The sequence below is a fragment of the Zonotrichia leucophrys genome, chromosome 2 (genome assembly GCF_028769735.1).
Source record: "Zonotrichia leucophrys gambelii isolate GWCS_2022_RI chromosome 2, RI_Zleu_2.0, whole genome shotgun sequence".
NCBI lineage: Eukaryota > Metazoa > Chordata > Aves > Passeriformes > Passerellidae > Zonotrichia > Zonotrichia leucophrys.
The window spans coordinates 23632885-23647617 of NC_088171.1; the positions used below are offsets into that span (position 1 = coordinate 23632885).

The 14733-nt window shown below is 37.8% G+C and overlaps 1 protein-coding gene across 5 annotated transcripts in view; it reads left to right on the top strand.

The window, feature by feature from the left end:
- Window positions 1-14733, top strand: part of CDK14 (cyclin dependent kinase 14) — a 310762-nt gene that overhangs the window by 121982 nt on the left and 174047 nt on the right. For all 5 annotated transcript variants that reach the window (XM_064704274.1, XM_064704278.1, XM_064704276.1 and 2 more), the window contains one exon: window positions 9460-9554. In XM_064704274.1, coding sequence (XP_064560344.1) covers window positions 9460-9554 — 95 coding nt within the window. The remainder of the gene's footprint in view (window positions 1-9459; window positions 9555-14733) is intronic.

The window sequence follows — 14733 nt, forward strand, 5'->3', positions numbered from 1 at the left end:
CTATGAACTGCAAGAGTAAATGACAATTCAGTGATGAGGCGAGAACCAAGACAATACCTAGAGACCACAGGGCAAATGCAGGAGGAGGAACATATATCTGCCCTTTGTGAATTGATAGGGCCTTCACATGTGGAAAAAACCACTTATAATGTATTTTCAGAGTGTGCTTGCCTAGTAGATGTCCAGCAGTGTTGGCACCAAGCGGCTTTGTTGGCCATGGTAGAGCATGGCTGTCCATTGCTGATATAGTCTTTCAACTAATTTAGTCTGGAAAAGAATTTAACCTTCACTGGGTTTTGCTGCTATAGTGTCTGCAAACTTGCTTCATCGCTATTGCTTCTTTCATGGTTGAAATTAGTTCACAAGTTACTTGATGGAATGTTGCCATTTTGTAGTCTGCATGCTTAGCATATTTTTAGATGGAAAAGAAAAATAAATTACAAATGTTATTTGACATCAAAGAGATCTAGTCTGAATTAAGGTTATTTCCTGTCCTTAAACGTGTTTTAAAAATGTTCTAGATATTATTCATATATCATTCCTTCTAATGATGCTTCAGAGCCCAATAGTTCATTGTTTTGAGTTGCTTTTTAGGGCAAGTTACACAGTAACTGCACTTAATTTGCTTCATTATGACATTTTTGTTCGTTTCTTATATATATACTCCATGTTTTTTCTCTTTTCAGTTACAGAGCACTATGCCTTATTTTCACTGTGATTGATTTTGTTTACTAAAATAGTTGTAAAAATAGTTGTTTTCTAGCTTTCTACTGAGTCTGCCTTTCTTTAACATCTAAACCACTCCACAAGAGATGCAGCAATGCTATGAGCATTCCAGCTTTATTTTCCACTTATGGGCAAAGAGGCATGTTGAGCCTCACCCACCCAGAAGAAGAAAATTGACATGATCTTTTAAAGAGTCCTGTCTCGCTCCCTTTTTGAAAAATAGCAAGACATATGCCACAAGCCTTTTTTTCCTGCCGCCTGAAGTGTGTGCTGACAAATGAGTCTGCTTTTTGTGCAGGTTTTTTTATTTTTTTTCTGAAGGAAATGGCCCACTGAGAAATAGAGCAAAAGTAATTTTTTTTCTAAAATAGCTTTTCTGTAGAATTCCTCATTTGTAACTAGTGGCTCAAGCATGCTGGTAGGCAACTGAGTTTCGTGTCAATGCAATTTAATTATTTCCTGTGATGCTTTTCTGTCTTCTGTGTACAAAAAAAATATTCATTGCAGGTACATAAGGTTAAGTGGTTTCTTGTCATATTGATGCATTGGTAAAAGAGAGTAACAAAATGCTCATTGACTTGAGCAGAGCATGAGATTCAGTACTGGTACTCGGTTATTTACTCCCTCATTTTGACAATGTAAAACTAATATTGCAGATGTACCATTTACATCAGAGGATCTTTATTATGGTTGCAAAGTCAATCATTCAGAAGTTGTCAGAATTAAGTTTACCTGTGAAAACTTAATTTGGTCTCTCTTCTTCTACTGTTCTTAATTACACAACAGCACCATGTTTTCTCCTGCTGTGTGATCTCTGCTTGTGTCAGATGATGATCGATTAATTTAATTTAATGTTCTTGATGGGTGGCTCTAGCTATAGGCACCTACTGTGCATTACTAAAACACAGATGGCTTTGAAAATTTCTAGAACACTCGTCATTCTACTCTGACTACTTAAATATTTGTTCATCTTGTCAGCACCCCACTTGCCAAGAGTCCTTTTAAATGATGATTTTGAGATGACTTTCAAATACTTGCATAATGCTGGGTAATATCAGCGTACAGTGTTGCTTGGGGTTCTGTAATAATTGTATGCACTCTGCTGTTCTGGTAAGTGTGAATGAAGATCAAAAGTGGAAATATTCAGAAAATGAGGAACATGGTAATATTATCAGCTTGAGTGACTTAGTTATGCTTAGTCAGTGGTAAGGTAAGGGTAAAGATCAGGCTGATTTTCTTCTGACTTAGACCTCATAGAGTTTTCACATTCTCTCATGAATGTGCAAGATCCTTCCACTGTATTTATTCCATCTGTAACACAAAATTAAAGACCTCAGAACAGTTAATGGATACAAGCACAAAAATTGGCCACTGCAGGAGAAGTTGGGCTGTGAATTTGCAGGTTGTCAAAGTGAGATAAATGCAAGATGGATGTGAAGCAGCTGTGAACTGAAACTCTGGCTTGTCTCATGGTAGTGACATCAGGAATGGAGTTTGCATTGTGGCAGCCCCTGTAATTGTAGTCCATCTCTGTTTTGAGCACTTGGCCTAGCATTGTTTATTTTCATTTGGATTTTTGTGTAAGTAATGTTCCAAGTGTTTGAAAAAGCAAGAGGAGATCTGTCTTCTATTTTCTGGTGTTGCATCTCACTCCAATGTTTCAATATATTTGCTAGCTCTCCTGAACACATCCTGCTTGAACTGAAATGTTAACTGCTACTTTGAAGGGTGCTTCTCTCTCTAGGCTGAAATTGCAGGAGAAGAGGAAAACTGCCAGATACTTTGACTGATTCCTGCTGAAAGCCATGGGAATCTTGGGTTCTTGTATGGACATCAGTGGCAAATATGTGCTAGTGTCTGCAGGCTCTTGTGTGCCTCCCCCAAAATGTGTTTGCTCACCCTGTACTCTGCATCCTGTCCCTTTTCTGTCTTGCCTATGTGCTCTTTCCACTTTCTGCATTTTTCCACCTGTGAAGGATGTTCATTTGTCCTGTAGCTTTTTTTTCTCCTTACCCAGCTGTCCTAGCTTCCACTGTGGATCACAGCCCCTCCTGCCATCTGCCCTTTTTGGTATTCCTCCTTCCTTCCACACTGTTGACAGTCAGGCTGGCCCAAAGAGACAAAAGCTTTCCAAAGCTTTAACTTAACCAAATTTAGAGTAGTTTCACAGAGATGGCAAAGTGTGTATTTCTGTTTCAAAGGCCTCTTCCCAGATTTTTAATCTCTACTCCAAAACACTGGGTTGAGGAGTTTGGGTTTTTTTCCAAAGGGAAAGTTTTTCTGTAGGTTACAGAAGTTATTACTAAAGCCTGGTTTTGAGAGATGGGAGGAACTATTTAGGTTGAAAACTTTCAAAGTAATCCTAAGGTAGATAGCTATTTATGTGAAGACAGTGTCTGAAATTCATCACAGTAACAGGGCTAAAAGCAGCCAGGGATGATTTTATAAATAGATTGTGTTATTATTCCTGGTCATGCTATGTGTGCATAAAAAAGTAATAGAAATGTTCCTGCTTTCACAGGCTACCTGCATTATAGAGTTGTTTTCTGTAAACACTGCATATTTTTGGTTTACACAGTTTCTTCTTTTGAATACTGAAATGGATAGGGAAGGCAAAATATGACTGGCTGCTACAAGATAGGAGTAGCATATTGTAATTGCTTTCCAAAAGAGTCTGGCTTTAATAGGATGATGTCTCATTATTTTTAACCTCCATCTGCACTTGTGTTGGAAGAGCACTGGGAACAATACACAATGCATGTATTTATATCTAGAATGTAATGAAAGAGACATTCATTTCATATGGCAGCAGTCTTCTCTATAACTGTTAGAATAATATATTGTAGTGCTTTTCAGAGCTTATTTGATCAGTCCTTCCAGTGTTTTATTCCAGTTCAATAGGCAAAGAGATTTTAGCAGGTTTGTGACTTGCCTTTTGCTTAGGGGACTACAGCTGTAACAAAAAGAACCTTTGACGGTGCCTATGCATTGCTACACACCCCCTTTTTCTGTATTTCTTTTGTAAAAGCACACTACACTTTCAAGAAGGAGCAGCAAGAATAAATTTCACAAATAAAAAAAAATATTTGTTTAAAATTTCAAGTCTCTCATAAAAGCCTGAATTGAAGCTGAGGAGGTAAATGAAGCTAATTTTATCCATGTAGTCCCTCCTGCAAAGCAACCTACAGTTGAAGGACTACCAAGTACTTGCAAGCATGTGAAGACTGTCATTTTTTGACTTAATAAAAAACTAGAATAAAGACTATTTGTTAGATCTAGAAGAGACTTTTATGAGGGCCAAATTAGCTGTAAAGTAGGCAATTGAGCTAAGCTCATGTAATAACCCATCTAAAGTTTTCTATTCTGCTTTTTTTTTTCTTTCTGTAGCTCACAAATTCTTTTGCAATTTGTTATGAAACTTCCTCCTAAAAAGTCTTCCAAGCTGAAGAGTGGCCTACCTATCTTTATTGCATTGTGTCCACTAAAATCAAATTGGAAGCTGACCAATTCTGTGTGTTTATAGGTATGCAGCTCTAAAATCAATTACTTGAGATTACATATGTGCTATAAATAATAATAATTCTGCAGAATATGTCCTGTGGTGAGAAGATGGGAAGTTTCTGGTCAGTGTGGTCTTACCTAGGATGTACAGTTTTCACTGAGTTTAATTTTGCTTTGTTAGGGTTCTAGAGAAGCAAAGCTATTTGCTCATAGTAAATAATTTCAGATGGGTGAACTGGAAAACAGCAAAGTGTAGATTTGGGGACTGCATTTCTGAGGAGAAAATTACTGCATATTTATTGCTGCAAAACCAACAGAGTGCTGAATTCCTGTCTCTGTGGTAGAATTCTAAGTAACATTTTGCACACAGAAAACCCTGCTGTGTGGGAAGTGGATGAGAAGTATATGGGACATTGTGCTCTCAGGCCAAATTTTAAAAATTGCTATTAAAGATGTTTAGATTGAAAATAAGTTGCTGGGAAAGAAGCAGAACCCTAGTTTGTGCAGGCAGTGAGACATATTTGAGTGTGTTTGTTCAGAAAACATGATTATAAGAAAAAAACCCCATGAATGTTTTCTCACTAAGGATGCCTTTCCAGGAGAGCTCAGAGGCTGATCCCAAGTGTGTATGCAAGGAAGTTGGCACTCTGACAGAGAGCACCGTTGTGTCTGCAGAGTGTGACAAGCTGCAGAATTTTAAAGATAAGTTGTTTGGCTCTGAAGCACAGCAGCTTACTTGCTTTCACAGATTTGTGTTACTGACTAGAATATGTGCTCTTTGGCGTGTCAGAAATCCAACAGGGCAGCAAAGATGCACAGTTGCTTTAACAGCATTAGAGAGGTGCAAGCTTCCAAGGTGTGCAGTCTTCAAAAGTCTCCTGATGAGAGAAATCCTCCTGGAGTGGCAGTGAGAAAGGGTGAGCACTGCATGTGAGTAGCAGCATGAGCAATAGTTAGCACTGGTGCATGGTAATCCCAGAGGACATCCCAGCTACTGGGGAAAGCAGATATTTTTATAGTTAGGTATTTTAGAAAAATGTTGAAAATGCGAAATATGAGGAAGCATCATCAGCAGTTGTATGTTATGGTGCATATGAGCAGCATGAGGCTGTTCTGCTGCTGCTAAGAAGCTTCCAGGTCACTGAAATATTAGCCAGTTTGAAAATCATGGGTTATTCTTCTGTCTAAAGCTACAGTGGAGATTTGTGATTTTTCACAAGGTGAGAATAAAATGATACTCAGGAATTGAAAGACTGAATGGATGATCAAAGGAGCATAATTAATGTTTGAGCTTAATGTACTTACCATGTCCACAACTACTATCTTTGCTAGTGAAAGGTTCTTCCATGTGACCTGGGAGTCAATAGTAATAGTTACTTTTGTTGAATTTATCAAACAGCTGTGAAATATTACTTTATGAGATATGGGAATAGCCTTTTTCAAAACACTCCCAAGCTGAGGCTGATCTAAAAGTCACAAGGCTTTGTTAAATGGAGTGTCAGGCTTGAGCTGATGCTGTAAACCCCGCAGGGAGCGAAGCACTGATTTACTGATGCTGCTCAGGTCTTGGGTAAGACTTGGCTGCAGTCCATCTGGCTTGCCTTGCTTGTGGAGTGAGTGTACTTTAGAATCCAGCTCATCTGGGAACAGCAAAAACCTCCTTGACCAGCACAAGCAATATGGCAGCTTGCCAGGAGCTCATAATAGATGAGAGCATTCCCTTGCTGGAAGCAAAGCCTGTGATGGTTATTCAAGCAAATGCAATGTGTTTCCTTTAAGTATGCAAATATGGTTATTAGCCCTTGATGGAGAGTGTGGAGTGTTGGTACATTTAGCAACTCAGATCATGAGCTTGTGTAAAAGTCACAGAAATCATCATCTGGGATGTTGTTAATTGTTGAAGTAAATCAACAATTCGCCTTCCCTGGGTTTTACTGTTAGAATTGGCTGTGTGGGACTGTGCAAACACAGGTGACAGAAAAATCACCTGGCCATTCAAACCCATATAATACTTTGTTCAAAGTGTTTTAAAAATGAATTTTAACATTCCTTGCTGCTGTTTCTCCTCAGAACTCTTTGGAGAAATTAATTAAAAGTGCTGCCATCTGTTTATCTTACAAGGGTAAAAAAGGAATGCCAGTACTTTTGAAGCAGCATTGTATAATTTTGTAATTAAAAATGCATGTTAAGAGTACGGTGAGTACTAGTACATTGGTTCCACTTTTGGAAAAGCATTGCAACAACAATGTACAGTTGTTGCAGTGCTTTTTCAACAACATTTTAGTCCTTTCATCTTAGAAGAAAACAACTCTTGGTGAAATCCATGGGTGATAATCACTGGGTGGAGATGGCCTTCTCTGATGGAATTATTTTGTTCTAGAAGTAACACCAGGCACAGCAGTACCTGACTTCTCACTGAGCTCCAGTAGCAGCTGAATTGGCAGCTTCAAAGGTAAAGTCAGCCTTGTCTCAAGCTGATGCTGACAGATTCTCTGGACTCCTTTTTATTCTTTTGGATGTGGATCTCTGGGTTTTGTCTTTGAATTAATGGAGTTCATCCAAAGTTCTATCCCCTTCCTGTAAAAACTTGCTCAAAGGAGGAGGTGTAGAGGTCAAAACAGCTGAAAAGCTGTTTTTCCAGAAAAAAAACCTCCGTATTATAGTTCATATTTCATTTTGTTTTTAAAGTAGTCTGTGGAAGAAGAAACAGCTTACCTGCTTCATACAACTTGTTTTTTCTCTCCTTAATTTCCTCCCTGCCCCCCATTTTTATTTCCCTCCCACTCTTTTTTTTTTTAAGAAAAAAAACCCAAACAGTGTTTTCACAAGACAGGCACTCTTCTTAATGGTAAGTCCTGATAGAAGAACATGTGGGGTAATTATCTTACTTTCACCAGTTATATTTGTTTTCTCACAATATAAATTCATAGTGTAATTGGTTATTTCTGCAGTGTAAAATTCATGCAATTAAGATGATTTTGCTCTCTGTAGTATATTACCTACTGTATTTCACTTGGATTAATGGAGAAGACAGAAATTTTACCCTGCAGGTGATATTTTGTAATTCTTGTAATATATGGCAGATGCTGATTACAGAGGCTGTAAAAGGGGAGAATTGGATATTAGAGAAGATAAATAAGAGTGGGGGAGGGGACTGAAGGGAAGAGACAGTATTTGCAAAGACCTTGAGGTAAGATGCTTTCAATGTACTGTTTAAGCTTTAATGACCCTTATGGAGATTCTAGCAACAAAGTAATGGCCAATTAGAGGAGTTAAAGGCCTCAGGTGATGATCTGAACAGCAAAAGCTGACAGAGGCTATAAATACCATTGGAGTTTGACGCAGGCTCTGCTAGGAGGAAGTTTTTTTTCACAGTGCCTGTGAATGTGTGGTTGATCAATAAGGTTTGAGGAAAGAGCTGGTGAAAACCTCAGTTACTTCAGGTGAAATTTTATTGTGGTTTCCCCAGGTTACAAGTTCTTGTTTCTGTTAGAAGGTACCTTTCAGAACAGTTATTCTTTATCTTTTTTGTGTATCCATACCTTTTTCCTGCAGCAATTTCTCATCGTTGTCTTTAAAAAAACCTAACATATCCAAATCTCTGTGAGCTTTAGTTCCAAAAAATTGTCCAAGTTCTAAGATGAGCATCCCTTGAAAATTGCTTGCGGCTCTTCTTTTCTGAAAAAGGCCTCTATTTAATTTGTGGGATGTTAACAGTTTCTAGACATGCACTGATCTCAATTCTTGTTTGTAATTACAGTAGCTATTTTACAGCTCAGTGGAAACCTAATCAGAGCACAGGAAAGGCTCCTCTGTGTCGGCTGTCTAAATAGCATGAGCTTTGGAGTGCAGTCTAAAGCAAACTCTTTTGAAATTTTTCTTCTCACCTCTTCATCCAGGTTGTAGGGTTACCTCATTCTTGGACAAAAAGTTTCCTTGCAGGTTTGCAGTCCTGTCTTCATGATGTCTGTGAGGAAACCCACTTTGAAGCAGCTTTGTGGTATTTCCTCTTTGCTGTCTGCCTTCTGCCTGGGATGAATTCCAGAGTTTGATTCTAAGGATGCTTGTGGAGGACCACTGATGCAGCCAGATGCCATGTTGCTTTTGTGTTGCTTCCTAGAGTGATTAACTTGTCAGATTGATCTCCTAAAGACCAGAATGAGAGATGATATGTACTTATATTAATTCAAAGCCAGATGACCCCTGGAGTTACCTCAGCCTGATAGAAAACCCTGAATAGGACAGCAAGGGGTAGCAGTGCCGTGGAAGCACTGGAGTTTCCTTTCAGCACAGTGAAGGATTGAGACACACATTTGACCTTTCATTTTTTTCTTTGACAAAAGTAGAAGGGTGAGAGAAGAAAGTTCCACATTATTCAGTTTAGAAATGTGCCACTCATTTGCATGTCTTTGTATCTATTATTTACTTGCTAGGGTGACTGATAGTCCTGCTCAGATGTGTGCATGAGATGACAAGGCACTGACAACAGAACGACATTGGTAACAACACATGGCTTGTCAGCATATATTGCTAAAATATGCCACATCTTGTGGAACATTAAATATGTAATATGGAATGAACATTAAATATGTATTAGGTTGTAAAAAAAATTAGTGAAGGAGATTACCTGAAAGTTCACTAGATAAGTCTTTGGCTGTTCTGAGAACATGAGCTAGTACCTTTAAAAAAATAGTGAGAAAATGCAATGTATTTATTCTCAGGGGCTAATACAAATGATTCATTAAATCTCTGTTATATTTGAGAGAAGGGAGTATTATTGCTTAAACCTCTTTTTTCAGGATAGACACTGCACTTAATTTAGACAGCAGCTCTGTTGTGTTGGTTAGGAAAGATTATGCTTTGGAAAGACATGCTTGACTTTTGTCTGAGAGAAAAAAAAACCTTTGAGTGTAGGAGTGCTCTTGGTGTCTGGTTGCTCTGACATGAGTGATTCACTTAGAGGAGGCTGTGTAAAGGAAGAATGTCTTGCTCCAGCTCGTTTTGGCCTCAGAGTGAGGCTGAGTTTGACCAGCAAGGAGGAGAAAATAGCATTGAATGGGAAGGTGTGATCTTCAAAAACTGGATGTGTGCAAATCATGAACATAGAAGATGCTCAAGTACAACTATTGGTTGTCAGATTATGAAGCTCATTTAAGTCACTAAAAAAAGAGGGCAAATCAGTATGAAATATCTGGATACTCTTTAAGATAACATGTATGTTTTGTTTTTCAGCTTCTCTTTTGAAAGGATTGAAACATGCAAACATTGTGCTGCTTCATGACATCATTCACACCAAGGAGACCTTGACACTTGTGTTTGAATATGTGGTGAGTAAAGCGACTGTATGTTCTAGATATGGTCCAGAGTGTATTGAATTTTATGGAAGTGCTCTCTTTACCATCAGTGATCTATGAATCAGGCCAAAATTACCCTTTATTCAGGAGAGTGATGGCTATGAGATTTTGCTTTGTAGTGGAGTAGGCTAAAAGCTGGGTTTAACCAGATTCAGAGATGGAGAAGTGGCTGCTAGGCTCTTGAAGGGCCTTAGACTGTTGAATTGACTTTTCAAACATACTCTGCTTCCTAGTTATAGTTTGTTTTTTCGAGCTTTTTCTTTATTGATGTGATCAGGTAACTTTAAATAGGTGAGAATAATGTAGGGAAAAAACAGGACTGAAATGCTTAACAGGTAGCTCCTTGATGAAAAGCTTATATCAAGTTTAAATTGCCTTTTTTTGTGTGATTGGCTTGTGCAGAGTGTCTTTTTATAAGTGATATCAATAAAAAAATGTCTGATGCATGCAATTTAGAATTTGGGATTTTTTTAGTTTTTCCATGACTAATGCTTAACCTATTAATTAAAACTTCAATTTACATAGTAGACAGTGTCATTGTGTTGAGAGTATTACTTTCCAAAGTACCGGCCTTGGCCTCCTAATTAATCTTTTTAGTTTTTCTAAGACAAACATATGGCATTTATGTAGAACTACTTGAGCATTTAGCTGTAGAATTATGCAATGTACTATCATAATTAACCTCCCAGTTTTCACGGATGGGTCCAAGAACATGTAATGTAAAAGGAACAAATGACTTTAGACACTGTTGTATTTTCAGTATAATATCAGCTATTGTATTATAGTCTGTGAGACACTGTTTATCAAGTACAGTGATTGCTAGCATTACTCTAAATACAACAGATGAAATTATTTTGTGTGTTTCTTGCGGGCAGGCCTTAATTTTTCCATGACAATGCACACAGCATCACAGAATCCTGTCTGGAGAAGCTGCTTGTGTGTTTACATAAATGTGCTGCACTCTGAGGGTGAGGGCATTCATCTGCAGCAGCCTGCTGAGCATTTGATACAGAATGTAATTTTTTTACCTCAGGTATTGGAACAGTAATCAAAATTTAATTCCTTTTTTAAAAGTCAGTAATTTTCTTCCTCCTGACTTACACACTGAATTAACATAGGAAAAGCCTTGATACATCAATTTTATGTAATGGTCAGTGCATGCTTATTTGCATATCTTTACATGAATACATTTTGCAATCCCATTTATCAGCAGCTGTATTTAGCTGTGTTCTTCAGAACTGGTTGAAAAATTAGTTGTATAGAATACGTTTCTCCCTAAAACAGATGGATTTGCCTATTGCACTAATTTCAAATTGATGGATTTTATATTTTGCTTATTACTTTGATGCAAGTTTCTGGATTTTATATCCAGGAAGGTTGTTTGGACAGGTTGTTTAAGAAAAGTTGTTTAAGACTCTGGCTCCCAGCCATGTATAGACACAGATTAAGCTTCATGCAGTGACACATTCTTCTGGATTCACTAAGCTGTTTTTCAGTGAGGAAACAGCCCTGCTGGAGGTTGCACCTTTTGGGTCCAATGGTGTTTGGTAGCTATTGAGGCTGTTTGAGAATCTGATTTAGTAATGGTTTCTAGCAACTGATCCAAGTAATATTTTAGTGTTTAGACTGGTAGGCAGTCTCTCAAGGTGCTGCTGCGGAAGAAAGGAAGGATGCTTTAGTCTCTCCAAACAGCATAAAGACTGTATAATAATGACATTGTAACATGCCCCTGTGCCTTGAGATGACAGAATTTATTTTAAAAAGTCTGTTTTCATTGTTTGGTAATGTAAAGTTACAGTCTGATCAAGCAGTGAATGCTATCTGATAATGCTTGAGAATGATCACATAACCTGAAATGAATTCTTGTGGGTGTGCATGATACAGGCTTTAATTGCATGATTGCAAGGATCTCGTTTGTTCCTTTGGTTATAAAGCTTCCACTCAGTGCATGGTGTAATTGTGCAGAGGCAAAAATTACAGTTGCCCATTTAAAAGTACAAATTTTGGCTGGTTGAGTATGCAGTCTAGCTGTGTAATTGGTGTTACTGAGCTCTGTATCTGTAATGTCTGGTTTGTTGTTATTTTAACACCTGTATGTGGTTTAGTTCAATCATATGAGTAATTTGCACTGAAAGAAGTCAAAATGTTCATGTGATTAAAATTACATGGTGATGTATGTTTTTGAATGACTGAATCCTAACCTAAAAGGGATTGAATTTGATTTATTTAATAAAGGGATATCATGGAACTGATACACTATTGCCATTGATTACTACTGACCTTTTCAAACATTATAAAAGACATCTGAGTGAGTTATTTTGACTAATTTAGGAATGAACAGTTAGTGATCCGAGAGTTCTCAGAAAATGGAAACTTTGGGTTACTAGGCCGGAGATGATTCCTTGGGGAAAATAATACTGGTGAAATGTCTGAGGTTAACAGATGGTGTTTGGTTTCAGCATTGACCCTGAAAGAGTAGAATGAAATTTAATTTCATGTAGCAGCACCTTAAATTCCAAAATTCATTATGGTAGTAAGTTAAATGCTGAAAGCAGAATAGCCTCTGAAAGGCAACATGGCAGTCATTAAAATCTGAGTCCCTGAAATAAGTTTTCTTTTAAATATGTATGTCTGTCATGTGAAGACACGACAGAGTTTTTTACCTTTAACCTTGGTGGTCTGCAAAGCCAAGAAAAGGGAATCTTTAAAAATTCTGTCTGATAGTTGAAGATTGGGAGAAATTTATTCTCCATACCAACATTTTGGTGCTGAATGTGGAGCTGTACATTTATGTGGGAGAAAGGGAGCTTATTCTTTTTCAATGAAAGAACTTAGTAGAAAATAGTTTAGAATACAGTACCTTGTTACTAAGGGCATATGTTAACTCTTACATCAGCATATTGCGAAGCCTGCTTAGAGCTCAGTTTTATCCCTGGGTGCCTGAGAGACATTATTAAATGGGGAGTTTTCAGAATAAACTGCTTGGAATTTCTTCTACAAAACCTGAATGGCTGATAGTCTTTCATGTATAAATGGTAAAGAAAATTATTTCTGTATAGTTAACTGGGATGTGCTAAGCAAGACCTGAAAGATTTTGACACACTTTGCATCTGCTGAGACTGAAGTGACTTCCCAAAGTAAAAGGTCAGTTCAGCTTCACAGTTCAGTGGCGGCGCACGACTGCTCACAAAGGTTTTGTTCCCTTCCTCACCAGGCTCTGGTTGGGTGTTAGTTTAGGTGATCTTAAGGGGATGGTGGCTTTAGTGCCAGTGTCACTGGTGTGGCCAGCTTTGCCCAAGGAGGTGGTGGATTTAATTGGTGACATGTCTGAAGATGGCTTCACATCTGTTTGCTCTAAAATGATCATTAGCTGCTGCCGTTTGCTGCTTCACTTGTTTATTTAGAAGGAAGATGACTGAATTTAGAAACCTATAATTGCTGAAAGGCAATCCTAAGCAAAACATATTTGCTACAGGCTTGGTAGAATGATAATGAGGTTTTTAGTATTATGCATAATTATGTAAGTATATTATTATCAATAAATGAACCAGCAACTCGTCCTATTCCTAGCATGTAAAAGTGAGCTTGTATAGCAATACTTTGCATCATGCTTTCAATATTTATGAACTAGGTTTGCAACAAGAACAGATACTTATAATTGGAAGGATGAGTAATGAGCAATATTATGTCTGCCTCAACAGTAAAAAAGCTCCAGAGTAATCTAATAATATAATTTAAACCCAAGCATTTTCAATTGCCTTGCCTATTTTAATATTTGTGTATGTTTTTGCTTCTAAAAATTCCTTTCCATTAAAGAAGAACATTTAATTTTCATTGCTTCATTACAGCAGCTAAAATAGGTTGTTATACAATGAGTTTACTTAATAGAGTTAATTAGTTACATTTCCCTGCCATTTCCTGTAACAAAAAATAGGTGTTTCTCATTTTAAAGCTTATTGGAAGTTGCCTTTATCAGAATTAAGAATTACACAGCTGGGATTTTGAATTTGTCTTGGGACAAATTTGTCTTACATAATACTTAGAATGTATAATGTAAGAAAATGGGCAAAATTAATCATCTGCAAGGATCAAAAATTTTTCCATTGAAAAATTTCAATTTCTTGTAACTTTTGATGATTTGGATTGAAGACTACTATTGTTTTTCCATTTTTATTTATTTTATTAGGGAGCAAGTGTTGAAACCAAAGGTATGATGGCATTGATTGTTTGTGAAAGCAAACTAAAAAAGCCACTTTTTTTTTTTTTTTTTTTTTTTTTTTTTAGTGGGTGAGAGAACAGGGAAAATCAGTAGTATCCCAGAGCTGCTTTTGAGCTGTTCTCACGAGGATCCTTCAGTGATGTGTAATACCTAGGGAGAAACTGGGCACAAGAAGGAAGGAGGAGTCTCCTAATCCTTGACTTTAAGTGAATCTTATTTGGAGCCTGAATTACATGATTTTGGTGTGAAAGTGAAATGATGGGTGATTTTCTTCCCCTTTGAAATCAAGGTGCCTGTCCAGCTATGGTCAGCAAGACCTGAAAGCTGGGGAAGCTCAGCAAAAGCCAGGTGCCCTTGCTTGCTGTGAACGTGCTCGTCCTCCCTGGCAAGGAGCAGCCACCCAGGGCTCCACCATGGCAGCAGCTGAATTTAGGAATTTCTGTTTACCTTGACCAGAGAAGGAGCTGCTCCCCTGTAGTTTAACCCTGACTCGTGCCCCAGGCTTGCCATAAGTTGTATTGCTTAAATTGCAGTAAAAAAGATGACAGATCAAGGCTGAGGGTAAACAGAGAGAAAGGAAATCCTGTGCTATTGAGAAGAGGCAGTAAGGGAATAGTGCTCTTGGGAAAAGCCTTGTTTTTCAAATTTTAATGAGCAGATCAGAGATAGGTGCTGCTGATGTCCAAATATAGGCTGGAGATGCAAAAAAAATAGGCTTCAGGAGGGAGGGATTGAGGTGGGATTTCAGAAGGAAAGTGTTTAGTGCTTTGCTGAGAGGTTAAGGTTCTGCCAGACATGGGAATTGGTAGGAAAGAAGGAATGAAAAATTTCTTTAAATTTAAATAAAAATACTCCTACTAGGCTAAGAAGTTTGCGTATGTCTAGCAAGGGCAGTTGTTACTCATGCAATATTCTTGAGCTCGTGGTGTAACT